This window comes from Halichoeres trimaculatus, unplaced genomic scaffold (genome assembly GCF_033239565.1).
Source record: "Halichoeres trimaculatus isolate MK-OKI-2021-1 unplaced genomic scaffold, fHalTri1.1 fHalTri1_scaffold_16, whole genome shotgun sequence".
Lineage (NCBI taxonomy): Eukaryota > Metazoa > Chordata > Actinopteri > Labriformes > Labridae > Halichoeres > Halichoeres trimaculatus.
Genome location: NW_027437194.1, coordinates 6,934,180 through 6,958,448, shown reverse-complemented (window position 1 = coordinate 6,958,448; position 24,269 = coordinate 6,934,180). Strand labels below are relative to the sequence as shown.

At 37.5% G+C, this 24,269-nt stretch overlaps 1 protein-coding gene across 1 annotated transcript in view; it reads left to right on the top strand.

Moving 5' to 3' along the window:
* The first annotated feature begins 604 nt into the window (after window positions 1-604).
* LOC141805612 (putative flavin-containing monoamine oxidase A) overlaps window positions 605-24,269 on the top strand; it is a 75,608-nt gene continuing 51,943 nt past the window's right edge. The window contains exons 1-8 of the mRNA XM_074690737.1: window positions 605-777; window positions 894-981; window positions 4,222-4,402; window positions 7,007-7,121; window positions 7,388-7,545; window positions 8,994-9,083; window positions 12,883-12,967; window positions 23,236-23,336. Coding sequence (XP_074546838.1) covers window positions 660-777; window positions 894-981; window positions 4,222-4,402; window positions 7,007-7,121; window positions 7,388-7,545; window positions 8,994-9,083; window positions 12,883-12,967; window positions 23,236-23,336 — 936 coding nt within the window. The 5' untranslated portion in view covers window positions 605-659. The remainder of the gene's footprint in view (window positions 778-893; window positions 982-4,221; window positions 4,403-7,006; window positions 7,122-7,387; window positions 7,546-8,993; window positions 9,084-12,882; window positions 12,968-23,235; window positions 23,337-24,269) is intronic.

The window sequence follows — 24,269 nt, the reverse complement described above, 5'->3', positions numbered from 1 at the left end:
TCTGTGTGCCTATTGTAGAAATGTCAATGGACGATGCAGCTTTTCTAAGTGTGTCCCAGTTTGAGCTTTTTTAATTAAAAATGCCTTTTATGTAAAATACTGAAAAATAAGGTTCAGTTTCTGTCCTCAAAATGCTCAGATGCTGATTATGAGGTGTTAAATGGCCGCTCTTTGAGACGTAATTACAAAAGACTTCATGAGCCTGTAATGCTTTTAGTTCTGATTCAGTCTGAGTTATTAATACCTGTAGAAGCCGAGATACTTCTGCTATCTGCACACTGTGTCAGGCTAACCTTGAACACTACATATGTATTCCTTATGATCTGGCAATAATTCTCTGCCTTCTCCAAAAACAGAGCAGAGAATACTTAAAATAGGCTTTACATCTGACGACATCTCTACTGTTAAGGAATCAAAAGACTTGTGCTGGCTGATATTGCTGGAATTTACACAGCTGATTATCAGCCAAGTAGGTCACAGCTCAGTTGTTCACAGTTCCAAAGTGCACTGTTATGAAAGCTGCCCAAGCGTTGTTAGATGACCTAATTGATAGAAGAGGAAAGGGAACACAAGTTGGATTTCTCTTTCTTGCTTCACAGTTTCCCCGAGCACGCTAAGTTGGCCGAAAAAAAAGAAGAGAAAGAAACTTGAGCTTCACCATGACTGCGGAAATTTGGGATGTTATTGTTGTTGGAGCTGGGCTATCTGGACTGAGTGCAGCTCATTTGCTGAGGAAAAAGAAAGCAGACATGAAGATACTCGTACTGGAAGGGAAAGGTATGTCAAACTATCAGAATCACAAGCAGTAAGTAATCCAAGGGGCGAGTCTTTCAGTTGTTGATTGGTGAAAAGAGCGTTTGCTTGGACTAAGTCTTCTCTGTTGTGTCGCACAGATCGAGTGGGAGGTCGCACACTCACAACTGAAATACCAGCAGCCAATGGCACTGATCGCTGGGACTTAGGAGGGCAGTGGGTTGGAAGGTAATGATGACTCAAAACTACAAAAATGACACATGGAAGGCAAGATGCACTACATTGAAGTTCTTTTTTTTTTTTTTTTTAGAGTGAAATCAGTTCAGGTTTCAGAAGGAAAAAAAAGAGAAAAAAAAAGGGAAAAACAGAAGTAAATGGACTAATCCACTGAAATATCCTGTGTAAGACAGATTTCCTAGTCGACAGGTACAAAGGCAGGAACATCGAGCTCATTAAAAAAGGAGCTGTTTGAATTGTCACATTGAAAAACCTATTCAGTGGTGATTAAATGTGGAACACTCTCTGAAAAAAAGCCAAATTATTAACTTTGGAGTGAGCTGACGGTATGTAAACATGCCCACCAACAGGGGGGACAAACAGGTCTGTTGTCAAGACCCAGGGTGGCGGAGCAGAGCTGGGCACTCATTAAATCATGGGGGCAGGGTGTGCTAGAGTATGAAGAATAGCCAGGGATTGAGATTTTTATTTTTGTTTAATTTTATTCACTCATTTGTTCCTTACATGAAAGCTGACAACAAAATCAATGCACAGGTGTCCATTACACCCTCAAACTCATTCATGATAGGAAAGGAGCAGCAAGAAATGTATCCTATATTTGTCTGCCCCTACTTGAACATTAATTTTTTTTTAAAAAAAAGAAAAAAAATCAGGGGCCGTTTACAAAACAATGGTTTTAGTATTAAATGCAAAAGTATGTTTGTGTTACAGCTTCTTGTTTCCACAGAAACACCGCTTTAGCCGGCCTAAAACGCAGACTTTTGAAAACAGCCTCCAGGGTTGATTTTTTTTTTTCAGTAACCCCGTTTTTTTTTTCAATAGGTTCGTTGATGTCACACTTAGACCAGTACAACAGTATCATTGTTATGATTGTTGCGGATTACTGTTGTACTGTGTTGTGCCTGTGTAGCTCAATCTGCTAAATCTGCTGACTGTTTTTCAACAAATTGAGCATCTGTGGCTCCACTTCTGCACTTAGCATTCACCAATACACCAGATGATCGGAACTCAACTCTACTTTGAAGGGGATTTACTAAGGGTGTATTCAGACCTGGACTGTTTGGTCCACTTTAGGGTTCATTTCCCACGCTGGTGCCGACTTTTCATGCAGGTGTGAATAAACACAAACGAACCCTGGTGCGGACCAAATAACCGGACTGAGAGCCACTTTTTGAGGTGGTCGCGGTTCGCTTCCAATTAAACTCAGGTGCGGGTCGTGGTTCTCCGGTGCAGGTCTGAATACAAACCAAGGTCCATCCGAACTAACTACAGGATACATGCGCCTTTTGGGCCTATAACGCCATCGTAGCCTAACCATCTTTGGTTCATACCTGATCCTCCGTCTTCTGTTTAGCCACGCTGTTGCTGTTGTGGGTCAGGACACGCAGAGCATAGCGTCTCCTTGCTGCGATCATTCGTCTTCGCTGTTCCAAAATTGTAAACGGTGTTGTTAAGCCTGCTTTGAAGGAGCTGCTCTTGAAACTGAAAATGATTTTGCTGCTCTAATAAGAGCACAAACACACATTTACCTCCTTTTCCAAGTCTGTATTCTGTGAGCCGCCTTTGTCAGTGCTGTCCAATGAGAGCACTGATCGTCACACACGTGGATGTGTTTACAGAATATAGTCCACTTGCAAAAAGTACAATCTGAATATGAACCGCACCAAACGAAAAAAATAAAGTCCACTTTTGGTCCGGACCAAACAAGTGGATCAAAGGACTTTTCTGGTCTGAATACAGCCTAAAAGCCACTTCTGGACAAGAGAGTTATAGCGCCAACTACAGGCCTGGCCTGCTCACTACAGCATTTTCAGTGCCTCTGTGTTTCTGTGTAAACACATTTTTTTTCCCTGCGTTTTGGGATGAAATGTCGCGTAAATGGGGCCTCATAGATAACGTCACGCTGTTACAGTAGATTTAATGTAATGAACATACTTGATTTCAAGCACTATAAAAATGTTAGGAAAACTGATTAAAGTAAAAGAAAAGCAAAAACTGTTGAAAACAAACTGAAAAGGAAGTAAATATGAGGAGAGGCTCACTCTTCCATGACAGACTGGGTGAAAACCTCAGCAATTACAAAACAGTGTTTATCAGTGAAGGGGCAACAGATGTAGAGGTTATATTGTCTTCATAAAATATCATTAAATGGTTCAGAAAATCTGCAGAAATCTTTGTACAAATTAGGCTTGGTCAAAAAATAAATAAATAATCAGGATGGATTTTGGGGCCCTCAGGGAGCTACTCTCGCAAACATGACTCTGTACTGGGAATCGCTGCATGGACTTAAAAGTAATGTTAAAAACATTGTGGATGCAGTATGCTCTTCTTCCAAAAATACAGGATAAAGTCATATCAACAGCCAAGAGGAAACCATATACAAACATGATACAGAACAGCTTCTCTGGGTCAGAGCCAGTGTATGAAAGAGTGGGGCGAAGTAAAACCTATCTTGGTGCAGCAAGCTGGGACCTCCCAGCTTGTTGAACAATCCATTACATAAGTTTTGAGCAACATTATGTTGCAACCCAGACACATTACAGTAAGACAAAGCCAAATCAGTCAGGAAACAACAGCTTCCATTATCTGTAGAGTGTGAGAAGAAAATGTAATGCAACAGGATTGCTGGAAACAGAGTTAGAAAATAAATTTGATATTGCATGAAACAATAAAAACCATGTTACACAATACACACTGACTGTTGTCTCACAGTTAATCTTAAACTGCTAATTTTCACAGAATTTTTCACATGTCCAAGGGCAAATTCTGTTTTGTTTTGTTTTTTTGTTTTTTTATTCAAACAAGGCTGTTAATCAGAAATTTCAGTCCGCATTCAGACCACTCCAGAGCACATACCTCACTGCTCTAGTACAAAACTATCACATAACTATTTGCAGGAGCTTTTTAGCTGGAGGGCTACACATTGTAACTGTTTGCAACAGAACAGCCAGAAGAGAACTTGTGAAGTGTGTTGTTGAAGAGCATTTTGATGACATATTAATCTTTGCTGGAGAAAGTGTCTCTGAGGTCCTTCATGTCAACAATCCAACATGTTTCAAAGCCTGTTCTGGTTGTTCAAGGACACACCCAAGCAGCATTATAATCTCAACCCACTCAGGTCACACATTGAATGACTCTGTGATAATGCTTGTCTGAACTTCTACTTCTGCTTTGAGAGGTCTTAAATGCTGTAAACACAGGCACACAAGGTTTCTGTCCTCTCTTTTGCAGCACTCAAACACACGTTCTGGAGCTCATTGAGGAGCTCGGCTTGGAGACGTACTCACAGTTCAGTGCTGGGACAAAAGTGCATCACATGGGGGGACCAGGTGGCAGAGTTCAAACCTACAGCACCAGTATTCCTGCTGTGTCCCCTCTGGTGATGTTTGACCTTTTCCAGTTTCTGTGGAAGGTGAGGTGACAAAGAAACACAACATTTATTTCTACCTAGGGCTGCAGTTATTCAGAGCTGGCTTGAAAATTCTCAGAATTGACTGCTGAATAACCATGGACTCCACTGAATAATCTGCTCACTTAAAATGTTTTATTTTCTTTCTTTTTTTGTTTTTGTTTTATGACAAAGTGAACCAAAAGTCTTTCCAGACAAAGAGACTTCAAATTTGTGGCAACACCTACTCGTATTCAGTTTTCCGCTTTCTTCATGCTGTGGTGTCAGTTTCTAAGTTATCAGTACTGCCATCCACATTTATTTACTTCCAGTAAAAGCAATCATTTAAGCCAGCAGTCAAAGTGTCCTGTTAGGTTCACATCCACCCTGAAACAAACATTTTCTGTGCATACTCCCTTTATTCCCTCAAGTAACTTTAACTATTTTAACATATGCAAGTACCGGGAGAGACATGAGACTCTTTATGCTAATCAGGAAACTTGCTAGTAAAACTGACAATTGGAGTTAGGTGACAATAAAATGTGTTTGTTTAAACTTAACACAGTATTGGTGCTTTTTCATCCCTTTTTTGGGTTGTTTTACAATTATGGAGAGCCACACACGGACACTATTACTGCAAAAAACTAAAATCTTATCAAGTGTTTTTGTCTTATTTCCAGTAGAAAATGTCTTTTTAGACTAAATATGAGCCACATACACCCGACCAGTCCAGAAAAATGTCTTATTTCAAGTTATTTACAGACAGAAAATGAGGTCTGAATTGCTTGTAACAAGTAAAAAAAAAAAAAAAAAAAAAAATCTTCCATTGGAACAAGCGAAAAGTTACTTGTTTTAAGACAGTCTTCTAGTTCCAAGCAATTTTTTCTTTTGCAGATTTTTGACTGATAAGTTAAATGTGGCTCATATCAAGTAAAGTAATTTTTTTTACATAAATAAGACAAAAAAAAACTTGATAAGATTTTAGTTTTTTGCAGTGTATCAAATGTTTCCTCCATTTCAAGATGAATAAAATCTGTTGCACCATACTTAACCCCATAGCTCACTGGGTGATCTCAATTATTGGTTCATTGACCACTGTGGTATCAGGCAGAGGTAGAGGAATCAAGCACAGAGGTGGTCTGAACTCTGAAGAAGGTTGAATGTATCAACAAGTATATTATGGTATAATCATAGACTGTATATAGAGTGGACAGCGTGGCTCCGCCATTTACCATTGTTTTGTTTTGAAGCCAAAAGGCGCCGCCATTGGTTACAGGTGTGCAGCCAGAGTCTGCGCAGTAGGGACCGTGTGGGATTTTCTGAGAATCTGAGTGGAGTCGGGTGACAAAAATAACTTTTTTTTTTTTTATTCATATTTTACAATCCCCGAAAAAATACACAAGAACAGCAGCTGTCACTCACCATTAAACATGACATATTACCTCATTTTTAACCTCTTATAACTAAAGAAAACAAAACTTTTCAGAAAACAGAGGACCTTATACAAGGCAGACAAATTATATCTTTAAATCACTACAACAATCGGATGCCAGAAACATTTTTACCAGGTGTATTCATTTTTTAAAGTTCTACCACAGCCCATCTGGAATGAATGGAGAGATGGATTTTTTTTTAACCTTTAATGCAGTAAGCCACCAGAGGGAGCAGTTTTTGTGGGGAGCAAGATGACATCCATTTTTTTTTTTACAGTCTATGGTGATAATCTGGCAGAGAAGTGAGGCAACACCAGAGTATAAGGCCATGTCCACACATAGCCGGGTATTTTCAAAAATGAATAACCCCTCCCCCGTTTGTTATCAAAAATACTTTCATACACAGGCAGGGGGCAAATTCGCTGATAAGTGCGGCTCGAGGTGTAAAACCCATGCCAGCCAATCAAAATGAGTGACGTAAAGCTGCGGTTTTGTGTATATGACAGGCCATAATGTATAAAAATATATGCGGTTTCTCAAATACTCAGAGACACAGGTTAGCAAAATGAAACAGGAAGTTCAAAAATAATATTCTAACTTGACAGATACTGACGTGGGGTGAATAATTATTGATTGTTATTAAACAAATGCATCACACTTCTTTAACTTACTCTATTCCTGTATCACCATGCCTCTGCATCCATTTTATGTGCCTGGTGTGAACACAGCATCAGCACAAATGGTTAAAAAGAGGGGGTTTTGGGTACACAGACCAGCACACAGCTATCCAGATTTTAGCCTCCCTCCTTTATAGTCTGGTGACAAAAAGAACAATAAATAGCTTTTCTGCTCAGTGCTGTGAATCAAAAATTGCCCCAATGATATGAGATTATGTATTTATATGAATGCATTTCAGTTAAATTGAATTGAGTTTATGATGCAGTGCACTGTTTCCATGGACCGGGAGTGCATTTATCTCAGAATGAGCATAATTTTCTGCCCAGGGTAAACTGTTAGAAAAGCAGTGGGAAGTCAAAAATGAAGGAAAATTGCCCAAGCAGAATTATATTTGGCAACCTGCAACTATTGTTTTATTTAGTTTTATGTATTTTTTTTTCCATATCAATGAGATAATTTTGGTTCACAGTGCTAAGTCATGTGTGGGTGTACTGCTGTGATTGTATTTTGCACTCAGATGGACAGATTGTGTGCCACAGTATGCGTCCAGGATCCTTTTCTGACACTGAATGCTGCTGAACTGGACAGTATGACGCTGCACTCATACATCGAGCAACATGCTTGGACTAAAGGTAAGAGCAGCTTTCAACCGCGTCTTTTTGAACAGGCTTCACAATAACAGTCTTTTCTTCTCCAAGTTTTAGCTACAGATGAAAGGCCGGATACCCTGCTTATAAAGTTTAGACGCTGAACATACAGGATAATGATAATAATCCGCCTCTCACCTTCCTTTGTTGACAGTGCTGTGGAGAAATGTACAGCTTTTCAGATGACTGTCGATGCAGGGAAGTGCAGACCATTAAAGCCGACGTATGTTTTTTTCATCCCTTTGTGGCAGGGCTGAAAGAGGAGCTGGGGACGTGCTGCAGGTCTGTCTTTGGCTGTGAGCCAGCCCAGATGTCCTTTCTGTTCTTTCTTGTGTACGCTACAGCAGGTGGAGGACTGCTCCCACTCCTGGAGAGTACACCAGGTTCTGCTCAGGAGCTCAAGATAAAGGTACACAACTCACATACTACCCTGGATAAAGAATAATGTGGAATTGATTGCAGTTTTCCTGCAAGTGGAGGCCACAATGGATTGGTTCTTTATTTTTCCAAAACAAAGCGTCTTTCAACCCATTGTGCAAAACTCTTCCAAAAAAAGATGGAGGTTGTATTTTTTTGTTTTTGTCTCCTTGTATGTGCTCTCTCAGCCCATGATCATTGCTGCACTCCACGCCATGTTCTGTTTTATTTATTACCCCCGCCAAGGAGGTTATGTTTTTGGGAGAGATTTCTGTGAACAATATAACTCAAAAAGCAACAAAAAGATCTCGATGGAATTTTCAGGAAATGTTCAAAATGACAAAAGGAAGATGTGATTAAATTTTGGAGGTGATGCAGACCACCATCTGGATCTGCGATTTTTTTTTTTTTTTAAGGATTATGTGTATATAACTCCATGATAAATGATAGGGTTGCTTTGTAAAACAATAAAAGACAAGGTCACCATAATTTCTGACAGATGTAAAAGTATGATCCAGATCCTGGCAATATTCTGGGTACTAAGATCTGGAATATGAAAAATGTACTGGGTCCTCATAATTTTCAACACTGTCAGGTAACAAATTATGGTACAAACCTGCAACTAACACCAAAGTGTAGCAGACAGTCTGCTGAAAGGGGGTATAACATTAAAGTAGGACTAAAGAGCTGCATAACTATCACAATATGCTTGGTGGAGGACTGTGCTCTCTGAGTGCTTTTCTATTTTTTCTTTTCTGTTTGCTTACTGTCTCAACATATTCACAATGGTAGATTACAAACAGGCTATTAACCAAGAAAACAGAAGCTGCTTCAAATATTTCTTGTTTGAAAACTCATTCCCAGCATGTTTCCCCTTCTTTTTTTTAGTTTTATTGTTTTAAATTAGACAGCTGCTGCCATAAAGGGATCAGAGTGTAGTGCTGTCGGCATGAGAATGTCAAACGTAACAAAGTCAGCAGCAAAGTCTACCTGCAGTGGCTCTGCTGTCGTGCTTTATGATGAAAGAGTGAGGGTTACAAATAGCTGCATTTATCTGGTTTTGTTCTTCTTAAAACTGATTTCACTATGTTTATTTTCCCCAAAAGTGTTTCTTTTGTTTCTTACTTTTGTTGCTTAATCCTTCAAACTTAGGCTTAATTTTATAAATCTGTTCCCTTTTCATTTATTTTGTTTGTTTTTCACCAAACAAAATCTACACGGTGAATAATTATATTTTATGTGAAAAAGTCACAGGTGATAACAATTGGTTATTTGCAGACAATCAACAGCCTATCACGAAAAAAAAAAAAATACAGAGAGATTCTTTTTTTCAGATCAGTGTGGCGTGATCCTCTACTTTTGAACTCTGCTAACTGAAAGAAAGGAGGGCTTCACTGAGCTTTGATCCCTATTTAAAGTGTGATATTTGTCTCTCCACAGGGAGGCACCCAACAGCTTTCGGAGCGTCTGGCGAAACTTCTTGGGTGGAAGAACGTCCAGCTGGGTTCAGCCGTGAAGGCCATATGGCAGGTAGAGTACAGTAACGGCTCACTCAGGGACTGATGAGGCGAGACACAGAGATAACAGCTTCCTCCATGGGAAACAGGACTTCTCCTGTGAAGGCTCTGTCTGTTCTGCCTGACTTTCCACAGCTAAGATACCAGGAAGCCTCGACAGACACGGAGGTGTCAAGTTTTTACTCTATGTACTCATTGTTCCCACTGTTTCTCAATGATAAGTCACTGAAGCAGTGAATGAATATTTCAAACTATTAAAGAGTGAATGAAATCATAAATATTTGTCACAGGATGATAAACTATTGAAAGTGGGTTGTAGACTATAATGACAAAATACAAAATAGAAGATGTAAATTAGTGGACAGCCATTTTTTTTGATAAGATTTCATTCAAGCATGCAAAGTCATCTGAATGTTTATTTAAAATTTGTACCATTCATCGAGGAACAGTGATTGGACCTGGGCTGATTCTGCCTGTAAATTGATGATACTGGGTTTTAATGAACCATATTTCCTGGCTGTCTCACCTGACCGTGTTTAATTCGATTCCAATTGGTCAAAAAGCCAACTGTGTTTATTAATGCATTAAACAAGCACCATTCCAGATCTGCAAATTACACACAGCATATCAAAATTGTCCAATAAAAAGAATACTGGCACATTTTTACATCTGAGTGTTGACACTGAAGCAAATAGTTTAGTTTTGGTTTATATCATTGAAACCTTCAATGGAAATGTTCAGTTGCGTGATTAAAAGTATTTAAACATTTTGACCTATTCATCAGTTAAAATTTTTCACGAGATGTTTGTCGGTGCTGAAATCTTCATTCTTATTGGTAAAAACCAATTGACAACAGTAATTAATGATGCAAAATAAGTGATGTGCTAATCCCACGCATCACATCAAATTGACACGTGGTAAAGAGTTGTAGCCCATCTCACACATTGTGCGGACACTGTTAGCCAAACTATTGCGTTCAACGTTTGTACTTTGAGAATGCAGATAAGAATCAGAAAGGAGTTTAAGAATTTTTTTCAATCAAATAAATCTACTTTTGATTATTCCATAGACAGTTTGCGTATGACATGAGTCTGTAGCTGGTAAAGAGAGGGGTCTCCATGTCAGGGTCTAGTCCATAGACTGTATGATTAGAGGATACAGTCTCCCCGATGTCACCCATCTGTTTCTGAAACGGACTTGGATCTGAGTATCCTCTAAACTGCAGAGTTGGAAAAATAATTCAACTCCGTTTGGTGTGTGCTGATAGCAAAACTAGTAATTTAGACAGGAGATGTTTTTTGAACCAGGCTGTAAATAGGTTAATTTCTGCTGTTAAAACAACTTTTTTGGCTTGGTGTGTACGAGACTTCCAGTACCTCTGGAGCCAGCCTCAAGTGGACACTTGAGAAACAGCAGATTTTAGCACTTCCGCATCGTCTCATATTCTTAGACCAGAGGTTGCCCCTCTGTCTTGTCTCACCCCATTGGGGTTTAAAACTACTAAACGTCCTGTTTGGCGTGAATCAGTCCTTCTTTTGAATTTGATTGTTGGGGGGCTTCAGGTAGGGATGGGTACCTTTCACATTTGAAACAATACAATATCAATGCCCGGTACCTGGCAATCAGTATCAGTTCTCAACGGAACAAATTTCGATACTTTTGTGAGTTTATGTGGTAAAAAATATTAGTTTAATACTGAAATCTCAAAGTTTCTCAATTTAACATATTTATGAATCAATATATGACTTTACAATGCTGTGTCTATGTCCAGCATGGAAAACTGGCTATTCTTTCATTCTCACACTCACAAGGATGTTTAGGTACCTAAACATGGTACCGTTTGGTTTTACATGAATCGATGCTTGGTGCTACAGACAGAAATCAGTTGGTACAATAGACTGTATAAAACATGGACGTAGTCTCGCAGACGTCACCCGTCTGTTTCTGAAACGGAAAATGAAGCACATCGGCTATAACGGCCATATTAGTAGTGGCAAGGGCTTTTCGTACAGCCATAGGGTGCCTGTCGGTCACATGACCCTCAGCTGTGCCTCTTATTGGGGGAGCTTGGGATCTTATCCTCTGAATGGCCGAGTACGAAAAAAATTCACCCCCTGCCAGTAGTAAAATTAGCAACTCAGACAGTTTTTTAAACCAGGCTGTAAATAGGTTAATTTCTGCTGTGAAAACAGCTTTTTTTGGCTTGGTGTGTTTGTGACTTCCTGTACTTCCTGAGCCAGCCTCAAGCGAACACTCAAGAAACAGCAGACTTTAGCACTTCCACATTGTCTCATCTTCTTAGACCGGAGGTTGCTGCTTGGTTGGTACCTATAGAAGTACCTGATTTGGTACCCATCCCTAGCTGCAGGTGCTGAAAGTATTTTTCAACATTAATATATCATAAACTGTAAATGTAATTAGAAGTCAGCAAACATGAAATTATTTGTTGTGTGCTCAGATCTTTAATGCAAATGCATAGGTATGTTTAATCTTACATATGCCTCTGATTCAAAAGTTTTCTTGGGTTTAGAGGCTTTGGTGAAACCAGTTCGTTTAATTCGGTGTTTCTGAAATAACAGAGAAGTCAAGGAAATAACTGGCAGGTTAAAAATGTTGTTTGCAAAGTTCTTTTCAACCAAGTTTGTTATCCACAAAATGGAAGTAGAAGAAAGTAAAAGAAGTCACGGCCGGGGGATGGCTCAACCTTGACATTTTCCGTGTCTGTCACAGTGCTAACACATATTGACAGACAAAGATATTCACACTGACACACACAAACACACTCATAGCTATGAGCCACTAACAGTTTCCAGATCACTTGAGCTGACCAGACCAGAGCAGCCACGGGGAGAATCCCTCAAACTAAACAAGCAGACTTCATACAGAAATGCATCACTGGCTCTAGTTGGCCTCAAATGTGAGACATTCCTGAACTGAGGTCATAGTCCTCTAAAAATTACCCAAGGGGAAGATATCTTTTTAATGCAAAGTAAGAAAAAATTAATTGCCTCCTTTACACTTTCAGTGAAGGTTGTCTAAATCATTGGAGCCAGTGTTCCTTTAATTTCCAGCTTCCAGTCTGTTCTGTAAAGAGTTGAGGCTTTGTACAGTGGTGCTTATAGATGTGAACTCTTCTCCACCGGGAGCTTAATTCTCAGATAAGATATAATTTAAACAATCCTCACTTTTTTCTGAAGAAATTGAATTATTGAATTTCTAGGCTTCCAAAATATCTAGAAGTCAGGGAGTCCACGAAGATAAGACCTCCCAGTGTTCCACTGTGACGCTCTGTGGTGGGTGAGTTTTTAAATAATCACCAGAGGCTTGTGTTCAAGTGGATATGAATGTGAGAGCAAAGGAGCCAGCGTGTTAGAACGCTGCTCTGCATCTGCGGGGGCGGTTTGTCTGCGCTGATTCAAAACTCAGTGATACTGTATACAATAAAACAGGCTGCTTCAAGTTACCAGAATATCTCCTCTAAGTGGAATGTCAGTGTTCCTACCAACAATGGAAGCAATGATTTAATTTACAGTGATTAATTATAAAGCCATGCTTGGTGAATGAATAAATAGAAACTGTTCAGTGTCAGCTTAATGAGCCCAGTAGCATGCCTGAATATATACGCCTATACTCCAAATGAATTGATACACAGTGCGCACACTTTGTTCAATTTGTAGAATGTGTCCTACGTTAGTGAGAACGTCACATCTTCAGCAGCTCCATCACAGAAATAGCTGTAATTTAGACAGTGAATGAGCTAGTGCAGCCTGGTTATAATATGTAGTTGTGTTTCTGTTTATGTGTTTAAACAGGATGCTGAGTGGGCCCGGGTCATGACCGCTACCAACACATTCCTGTGCAGAGCTGTGATTGTCACCTGCCCTCCTCATTTGGCAGGTCAGTGTGCGTCTCCCACCTCTGTTGACTCGCAAAATGGAATTCTCACTGGAGCAGGGAGGAAATATCCTCTCCTCCTCACTCACCGTGTCCGTGAAATGTGGCAAACCGTGCATCCATGCAGATAAATCATTGATTTTCCAAAACCTCTCCAACTATTGCCGAAGTTAGCGCTTCCTCAGGGCGGACGATGGGAAGAGTTTTCTGGCCTCGGTCTTTCACAAGGGCAAAAAGTCAAGACCAAGACTTTTACTGGGGGTTTGTGTCTCACACTTTATGACTGATGGTGAGAAGTTGAAAGTGAAAATCAGTCATTAGCAGCTTTTGCACTCATGCTACTGAGGAAGAAAAAACACGGACCCTTGCAGACATGTTGCTTCATATGAAGCATGGTTTTGTATCAACACTGATAGAGCTTTAAAGTACCAAGTCAAAAAAACAATCATGCCTTAGCTGATTTATTTTTCATTTTGATGTGCACACAGTATATATTTGTTACTGCATGCTCCCGTGTCTGCATCTATATTCAGAGAGCCTTGTATATTTAGTTCAAGTGTTAAGTTTCTTATTCCTACTGGGGGCGTGTACTAGGGTGTAGTATGGGACACTGATTGTAAAGTTGCACACACTAAAAAAACACAACACTTATCCTTAGTTAGCCCCAAAACATCACTTTTTATGCAGATTTAAAGAAATATTTATACAATATATCCATGAAATATGATATATAAATGTTGAATGTTTATCTAAATGTTCAATGTTATATCATAATGTTGAATGTTATAGATACATATCCTGATTCTAAATATTTAGATACCTAAACATTAAGCTCTCATCCTAAATCTTTTAAGATCATCATCTTTAAATATTTAGTACACATTTCTTAACCTTAAGCAAATAAATATATGCTAAGATTTCTCAATATGAAATCAAGATTTCTAAATCTTGACTGCATACATACACCATTTCTAAGTATTTAGCTAAAGCACTGAAATGAAAGTTGGAGGAAGCGACCCATCCAAGTGGGTTTTTGAGAATTTTAAGCTCTACTGCTTTGATTTCGGCAACAGGATCTTCAACAGCCCCATCACAGCACATGATACGTTTCTTTTTTACAGAGCCCCTGAGGGGACATGGAGGAAAAAAAAAAGATTTTCTTGAGATCTTTTGTGAGAAGACAATTTGAAAAGAAAACTTAAAGCAAGGAGGCTATCGCATTGCAGTTCTTACTCGAACCCTGCGGTTATGGTTCAACTCATCAGCAACCTCCCATCCCACTCCTGTTCCATTTTTTGGGGTGTACTGACACGGAAGTAAAACACTGACCTATGACCCTTTTGACAACATTTGTGAGATCTCGCAAAAGTTTTGCCAGATCTCAAGAAAGTTTTGTGAGGTCCCAAGAAAATCTTTATCTTTTTTTATTTATTTTTTTTCTCCATGTCCCCTCAGGGACTCCGTACTTTTCTAACAGCTGATTAAGCCTACTGTGTTAGACATTCCCAAAAACTCCCTTGACTGGATCAAACTTTTATTTTGTATTTCATATTTTTTATTTTATATTTTTTTATTTTAGTCGGGAGTGTGAATTTGCATATTGGCTAAATATTTAGAAATCATACCTCAAGATTTAGAAGTCTTTGCTTGAGAATTAAAAATCTTGAATAAATATTTAGAAATCTTTGCTTAAGATTTAGAAATCTTAGAGAAATATTTAGTCTTAGCTAAATATTCAGAAACCTTAGCTAAGTATTTAGGATGAAAACTAAATGTTTAGAAACATAGCTAAATATTTAGAATCAGGACATTTATTTATGTAATTTATTTATAACATTTAATGTTTAGATAAAACATTCAACATTTTTGTATAATATTTGACAACTATATTTAATAAATTTTTCTCTAAATCTGCATAAAAAAGTGATGTTTTAGAGCTAAATGTGGGTAAATGCTGTTTTTATTTGCAGTGTGTGCATCTTTAAAGACAGCACCTCATAATGTAGCTTTCAGTGAACCTGCAGGGTGAAATAAAGTGGAGCTGGATGTGTCTGATTTGGATATTAGCAGTTTGGTTGGCTCTTGGTCTCATATTAAGACTGGGTTTGGAGCTCCTTGGTGCAGGGGTGAGACCCAAGGCTGCGTTTTTGAGGTGGTGAATCTAAAGAGCAGGCTTACCCTGGGTCTGTGCCTGTTTGTACTAAACTGGCAACATATCTGTCACTCAAAGCCTCATACTCCGAGCCGTGGACCACAGCCAGGCTCCTTAATGAGACAGGTTTGAGAGCAGCGCTGAATTATGCAGCACGGATTGCTCTGGCTCGGGTGCCACGGTGCCACACTTTGGCCTTAAATCAACGTGGGGAGACTGACGGAGACTTTCAAAACCCAAAGCCAGGCCGGTGATTGAGACGTTGCCTCTTCCAAAAGGAGTCAGGGATGAATTAAAGAGAAGATCCCATCTTGATGTCATCCACATGACATGTTTTCATTTTAATTTCCTGAAGGTGGGCTAACCTGAGTAGCTTTCCAGTCAGTGGGGGTGGAGAGGAGAGAGTTTAATGCTGCCAGCGGGAGCAATGATAATGACTCTTGATGATTCTGAGCCGCACTCGGACACTGAAAATGTAATGCAGCGTTTGGTTCTTCTTTTGTAGTTATTTCAGACAAAGCCATGGAATTAATTCACTCGCTTTGGATCAGTGATCTGATGTGTGGAGAGGAACGGACTTCAAAGATGAAATCCCTCTTTTTGGTATCAACAGATGCTCAAACTCACACACATGCAAGAAGCAAATCTGTAGTATAAGTGAAGTTTTCCTCAGTGCATCATATTGGCCCATCCTTTGCTCCTGAACTTATCTCCCTCCCTATCCATTCATCTTTTATAATGAGTCCTGTCAGTTTGCTACCTTCTTTTTTTCTTCACCACCTTTCCCTGCTCATCTCAATGATTTATGAACTGTTTGGTTTCACTGCATATGAGATTGCGAAGCATGAAAAGAATGAGCTTGGAGATGGAAATTTTGGCTTTGTGTAGACTTTGGAAGACGTGGATGAAAAAGTGTGTGCATGTTTTAGTTGGTAAGTAGGTTCCCATGTTTATTCATTCCAAGACTGCATAACAAAAGGAATCCTAATTAAGCTTTCACAACATGCAGCGAGGGTATAATGCAATTAGGCATACAGGCTTATATTCAGAGATAGTTACAGAGACAGCTCCACAGTTTAGAAACATACATTTTATTCCAGACTGTTCCGCCTCTCTTTATCAGGCAAATGCGTACATTTGTATTTACTTATGCGTTGTAATTAAAGGTATTGGAAGTCAAGTACTTGGTACAACTTGCTGAAGTCAATCCACCAGCTAAAGACTGAACTTGTCATTCAGCCAAGCAGCACTTTATCTGGTTGCTGTAATGTGTCCTCTAATGGAAGAGAAGCTGCTATAATGACCGCGGGTTGGGCAATGGTGAGCGAACCATTACATCTATTTCTCAGCGTTTAGTCCACAGCCTTGTTAACACTTGCAGAAAACAGGTAAGCAGTGCATTAGCACTGATTTGCAAACTAACACAGCGAGCCAGGACTCTGGGCCAGTGCTCGCTGTGCTGAGAGCGAAACTAATAGAGCCTAATTTCAGGATTAAACCTAGAGTGAGAGCTGTAGTGATTGTGATGATAAGTAACGCAGTGGGATTTTTATCTTGATGAGTTTAAAATCGGTGGAAATGAATTCAGCCATCCCTATCACAGCATTTGCATCTCTCCTTAAGAGCAGTTTTATGATTAGCATGCAAGCAGAGAACTCATCGTTTGCACAGCTTTCATCCTGAATAAGAAATTTGACAAAAGGACAAAATACTTTTTTCACCGACAGTAGTGCTTCTCCAATAAATACATAAAAAAGTTCTGCTTCAGCTGAAAAAAATAAATAAAAGGAAATAAAAGAAAATATAATAATAATAATAATAATAATAATAATAATAATAATAATAATAATAATAATAATAATAATATGTATCAGTTAAATAATCATAATAGTACATATTTTTTGATATTTACTTATGTAAATTAAAATAGATAAATGTTTCATTTCGTGGTTTCATCAACATTTTCCAGAGGTGAATTAATTTCAAGAAATACTAGCAATATTTCAAGTCTTGCAAAAAAAGAAAACACTTTTACTTCATGTAATAGTTCAAGTTATTCATGTTCCCGTCCCAAATACACCAATTATAAATCCTTTTAAATCATTCATTTTCAGAGATCTGTTTGGACAGCAAGACCCAACCAATTTGTGAAGTTTTTCAAATGTCCTCCATTTTTTTTCCAGACAAGGTCAGGATATTAAAATTTTTCAGTATTGAAAGTATGTTGATTTGATTAAACCCTATGACAACACTGGAGGTCTAGTTGCACCTTGGAAATTTACTCACTGCAGAAACTTGCCATCCATTGAGTCCCAATCTTTTCATCCATTGCTTCTAACCAGTGTTGGGTGTAACGACTTACAAAGAAACGCATTACAGTAACACAACTACGATTTGGGGTAAAAAGTAGTGCAACGTGTTACTACTGAAAATACTAAAGTAACTTCCCCAACGCTGCTCCTAACAACACCTGACCATTTTCTGAAACATGCTGAAATACACCACAGCATGAAACATTATAACAGAAAAGTCTGTAAAATAGCTGCTCCCAACCCCAAAACTGTGAGCCTGTGTGTCTAAGTTGTGTAAGCTTTACTTTTTCTGTTGACAGGGGATCAGCTCACCAGGTCACCACCATGGTCAAGATATGTCAGAGTGTTATATTATTTTCCATTGTATACCCAGAGTTTTTGGTAAGAGCAGAGTCTCATTTGATCCCAAGCAATTTAAAGTTGCAGTTTTTTTCCATTCAGAGTAAAATACTGTCTGACCAAACTTAGACAAAATCTGTCTTATGACGTTATTACTTGGGCAAAACAATAATCTGGCCATCACTATTAAATCAGAATAAATAAATAAATGAATAAATAATTAACTATGTAATTGGGTCAATACTGTTGTTGCAAGCAAGACTAACATCTCAATGTGACCTGAAATTTCCATTAAAAATAAGAAACAGATGAATCTCCTCAGGGGAAGTCGATAGTTCCAGATGGCGTTGAGTTTTCTTCTTTACCATATCTGCAGAGAGGAATTCCAATGTCTTATTTGATTCTGTTACACTCACAGGATTAGTCATTTTGACTTGCAAAAATAATACATTTTTTATTATTATTTATCTATTTTATTCATTTTATTTTTATTTTTTGCACATCTTAACAAATACAAAATACGCTCATTCACAATTTGCTGCTGCCTATTGGGGACATGAGGGATGTGCATGTTCTGCAACCAAACATTTTACATCATTGACCATTTGCCAACAGAATTTAATCATTTATTTTTTTAATTCTTTTTCCAAAACACCAGTCACATATTTGGTATTAGCTGCAAGTGCATCAACCAGTCATTATTAGCAAATGTCGGTCTCCTAGATATAAAGAAGCAGAATGGACAGATAATATTTAGTAACATTGCACTTGTTTTATTTAGGAAATGAAAATATTGTTGATAAGGTTTTTAGTTTGTGTTAACCACTCAACTAGAGCAAAGGTAAACCAGCACAAGTAGGTGGTCTCCAACTTGCACAACGGACTGGCATCTTTACTTTTGTTTTAATTTTATTTAATTTAACATTATTACAACTTGTTGTCTTGAATGCACTTTGCAGACCTTAAGCAGAGGTTTATTTTATGACACAGTTTGAGAATCAAACACCCTGTGTTTAAATCTATTTCAAGCTGTGTCTTTGCACATGAACATTACCTCTGCTTCTTGCGTAGGATGAGGTCATGCATGTAATTACATCTTCTTAAAAACAGGTTGATACATCGTGTACTGTGCACAGCTGTACAGGCCAAGAAGGTTAAAAGGAAAACAACAACAACAACAATGAAAAAGTTATGGCATTCACACAGCCAAAAACAAAACCTTAGCATTAGCTAGCTTGTGCACTTTTTCACCACCCATACAAGTCACCACTCAGAAGCTGGATCCTTGACTCATCATCCTCCTGATGTTATGTCTTGATTTGAGTGTTTTTTCATGTTTTTCTTTCTTCATCCTTGTAACAGTTTGAGACACTGAAAGTGCTCATGGGATGCAATAAAAGTTAGAGTGAGAAAACAATAGGAATTCTAAATTTAATTTCCATCTGGCTAATATGGATGTCACTCACGGGGCAGTGATGGACGAAATCGGACAACAAAATCATTGTTGTCCCAGAGCACATTGAGAATAAAACAAAGAGAAAAAAAAACAGGAAAAACCAAAGCAAGAGTTGAGCAAATGCCAACACAATTTAAAAGCAGACGGGGAGATTAAGACAGGTTCCCAGATAAGCAGACTGAAAGGAAACCACTGTGGGGAAAGCGGTATTATTAGACATCAGAGTGTTAAAGGTCATGAACCAGCGCAGTTGTGTAGATTGCTCTGCAGCAATAAGCCATTTGAGCCCTTGAACTTGCATCTGTTTCCCAGAGATGACAGAATGATGCAAAAAGAAGCCTGATATCTGTCAAACCAGAGTACTTCAGACGTGAGAACAGATGGGGATTTTGTTGGCATCCTTTGGAGGGAACTTTTAATGTTCTTTGTCTGGTCCAAGGATAAGCCTTGTCCTTTTTTGACCCTCTGCTTTTATCCTTTGTGGCCAAACTTTTTGGCAGCCCCTCTTTGCAGATACTTACCAGGGTAAGCTTTATAATAACCATCAGGGTAGATACATATATTATTATTAGATATGAATTAAGAATCAGATAGGGATTGTAACACCACATTATGTAATAAAGCCCCAATATGTAATGATGTCATACATTTTCCCTTCATTATATAATAACGCTGCATTTTTTGATAATCTGCTGCATTTTGTAATAAAATTCTTAAACACAATATGTGCCGCATTATGTAATACGTTTTTACATACTACATCAGTTATTACAAAATATGGATTCCTGCATGTAATAAGAAATTAGGGCCAATCACATGGCTACAGACTTGATTGTAATCAGTCATTACATCCCGATCAGGGAGCTTCATATCATATTCATATTCATTTTCATTTTCATCATTTTTATCAGATAAATAATATTTCACAATAAATGGGAAAAATAACAGCTTAGTATATACTACCCATATGTGGTGGTACAGAGTCAGATGTCCCAACTCCACACAGAAACAACTCGAGGCATGACATCACTTTGCTGCAGTGACATTATTGGTTGAGTGTCGTTAAGCGGAACAGAACATGACAGGAGCTTAACACTTGGAGTGCGATGTTTTGCAGTAGAAGTACCAGATCAGGACTCATTATTGGCAGATACTCAAAATCTAATGATTTGGACTCAGTAGAGGTGGACCCCATTATTACAGGCACTACCAGCAGGATTATCACCGCTGTTTGACTATCTAAAGGTGGACATTGTCCTAAAGCATTACTGTTTAAGACAAACGCAAAGACAGTGGATAATCGTTAGGAAAACGATCTCATCTACAGGCGGTCTCTTCCCCCTGTAGATGAGAGGGCTTCTCCAGCTTTTAAGCTGATGTGTCCATCCATAATGTCCAAATGAACAGGACTCTTATTCAGATCTGTATATGCCCTTAATGTTATCTCCACCACAGAGGCAATAGCTCATTGTGTAGATGGTTTATTTATTTATTTATTTATGTATTTATTTATTTATTTATTTATTTATTTATTTATTTATTTACAACAGGAAACATTCATCTTGCATTCAGTTTGTTTATATTATGATACAAAGGGTATATTAAGCCTTTTTGTTGAGGCTTTATACCATCCCTCTGACACCCTTGTTGTAGCTCTACATGATTAATGGCCAAAAAATTTAAATGGGTTTAAGCAATTTTTTATTCCTTATGTCAGAGACCTATTGCCCTGTGTTGCCATCACTCATTCTGCCAGACTGGAAGTCATTTCAAAAACTTGACTTTTATGTGGCAGAAGATATTTCTTTCATTTTTCAGGTAACTTTCCGCAGCTCAAGATGAAGAGCAAAGTAATAACCCCAAAATTTCTCCTGCAGGGATTCCACGCCCTGTTGTGGATGAGGTTTGCCATTTAGGCCAAAATCCGAGTCTGAGAATTTCTATGAGCTGAGGAACAATTACAGCTTTGGTTTCTTCTACTTTTTCAATAATACCCAACCAGCACACACAGGGCTGGCTCCAAGTTACATATCAGATCTGTTGACCCTATATGAGCCAGCCTGCAGCCTTAGATCATTATGTGGGAAACTCCAGGTTGTTCCAAAGTTGAGTCTTCAAACCAAAGAAAAAGAGCCTTTTTCAATTAGGGCCCCTCGACTTTGGAACAACTTGCCCGAGGACGTGAGGCTCACCGAATCAGTTTCATCTTTTAGGTCCTTTCTCAAAACTACATTTTTGATTTTATTTAACATCATCTCCTTATTGCATTCTTACTCCCTTTACCTTTTACCCCTTTTTTGCTGTTTTATTATTATTATCTTCATTTTTAACTAGTTTGTTTGCTTCAAATTTTATTTTCCTCTTTTTTTAATTACGGCTTTATACTATATAATCCTCAGATCAAACTTACAATTTCTATTTCCTTAGTGTTCTCACTTGTTCATGTTTGTTCTTACCCCTGGTCCTTGTGGTCTTAGTCTGTGTTGTTTGGTTCTTGCCATGCCTGGGCTTTTTTTCCCTCTACATTTTTAGGTTGTATCACTTGATTAGGCTTTGTATTGTATAATATTGTATCTTTTTTTTTTTTTTGTTCTGGGACTTTTGCTGGAAAGCACTGTGTAAACTATATTTTTTAAAGTGAAAAACAGTATGTTGTTATTATTATTATTATTATTATTATTATTATTATTATTATTATTATTATTATTATTATTATTATTATTATTATTATTATTATTATTATTTTCCTCTACATTTTTGGTAATATAATAGTGTTTCAATATATTTTATCTTTTTGGTTTTGGGACTTCTGCTGTAAAGCACTTTGTATACTGTTTTTTTTCAAATAGTAAAAAATAGTTATTATTATTATTATTATTATTATTATTATTATTATTATTATTATTATTATTATTATTATTATTATTAATATTATTATATTTTATTTTTTAAATCCATTTATTTATTTATCTATTTATTTTATTGTATTTATTTATTTATTTATTTATTTATTTATTTATTTATTTATTTATTTATTTATTTATTTATTTATTTATTTTTTTTTTTGGGGGGGGGGGTCTTACAGGAACAGGCACTCCCTGTTTGTTCACTTCATCTTGATTTCACTGACATGCTGAATTTTGAGGAAATTCCTTAAAAGTATCTCATCTAATTTGTCTTCACAGGTAGATGAGTGTTTTGTCACTGCACAGCGCTTCAGTCTTCAAAGAATAATATGCCAGAATAATATGTCTCATTTAGTCACTGACCAACAAAATTTGTCTGACAAACGATGAGTTGGAAGGCATTCCCCGCGATCAACTCAGAGGGTGGTGGTGTCAGCGTAATGGATATGACACCACCTGACAGCTCTTATGTCATGTGTACAGTGCTGTCGTTTGAACGTCTAAGTGACCATGTCAAATTAGTTTTGAGCCACTTATCATGTCACTGTTTTTCAATTTTATTGCCCAGGCTCATCAATTTTGTTTAACATTAAGGGCATTATTTTGAAGTTGCTGACAGGCTCCTGACAGTTTCTAAATGATGTTTCACATCTCCCGCTGGTTCATTCGTTAAAAGCCTGGCTTTTGGCCAGATGTTGCTTCACTTGCCAGAGCGAGCAAAGAGTCAGCCTGCATCGCATGACATCCACTACCTCTATTGGTACTGATGAAGTTACTTGACTGCTCTCACATTAGTGAGATGGAGCTTTCACAAATGTAAGTGCTGCGATCAGTACTCCGGAGCGCATCTGCAGCCAGAGCAGCATTAGCTCATCGGGATTTTTCCAAGGCCATTTATGTCGGTCAATGACTCAAAATAAAACCATCATAGAGGGATTGGCTCATGGGTGCCATCAGTATTATTTCTCCCCTTTATTCCTACAAAAAAAGCAAAGATTACATCCAACCTGTTTCATATCAGGTGGGACAGAGGAGATGTGGATCACACATTAATGAAAAAAGTGTGCAGTTTTCTGATTTATAATTCTCTGTTGTTTTCCTTACAGCAAAGATCCAGTACCAGCCAGCCCTGCCCAGCCAGAGAGAATTCCTCACTCAGAACATGCCTGTAGGCCACATGATAAAATTCATTATCACCTACCAGACGGTGAGTAGCAAAGATAAATCACAGTATAACAGAGTTTTTACATGAATAATGAGCATATTACTGCAGAAACAATCATTTCAAACAACCAGTCTTTGTCTCCTTAACATTTGTTGCAGCTCTCATTTCTTTTCCTTCCAAAGAGAGCTCTAAATATTCCAACATTATTTCTATGTTGTAAGGGTGTTGCATTTATGAAAAACAACAAAACCTGTGAAGAAGGTTGCCTTTGTTTGGTAACCACACAAGTAAATAAACAAAGATAAAAACTGGCTGTGGGTGGGCTTCTGTTTATATTGGGTCTGTAGGAGTTCAGTTGTGCTATTTACTTTAATATTATTATATTGTATTATTATATTGTATTATTATTATTATTATTATTATTATTATTATTATTATTATTATTATTATTATTATTATTATTATTATTATTATTATTATTATCAATTTATTTTTGTATTCAAGAAAACAGATTTAAAAAAATCAAAATGTTAAATAACATTTAAATAATAATAATAATAATAATAATAATAATAATAATAATAATAATAATAATAATAACAATAATAATAATAATAATAATAAATGGTATGAAGTAATTTGGTAAGTAAATTAATTATTCTTCCAACAAAGCATTTTTCCTGAAAACATGTGGAGAAACTGCAACATGAATTATGAAAAAAAGGCAAATTTAAACCATGGACAACCAGAAGCTAACATTAGAACACAGAATCATTATTTTTCTGATTAAGATGATGTCCCATGCATAGTTTTGTCTTCCTAATCAGAGATCTGTTTTTTTATTTTAGTTATTTATTTTTACATTTTTTAATGAACTTTTGTATGTAAGAAAATAATACAAAAAATAACACAAAATGGTAGATTGCATTATTATTTTTTTTGAAAATTTATTCTTATTATTTTGAAGTCATTGAG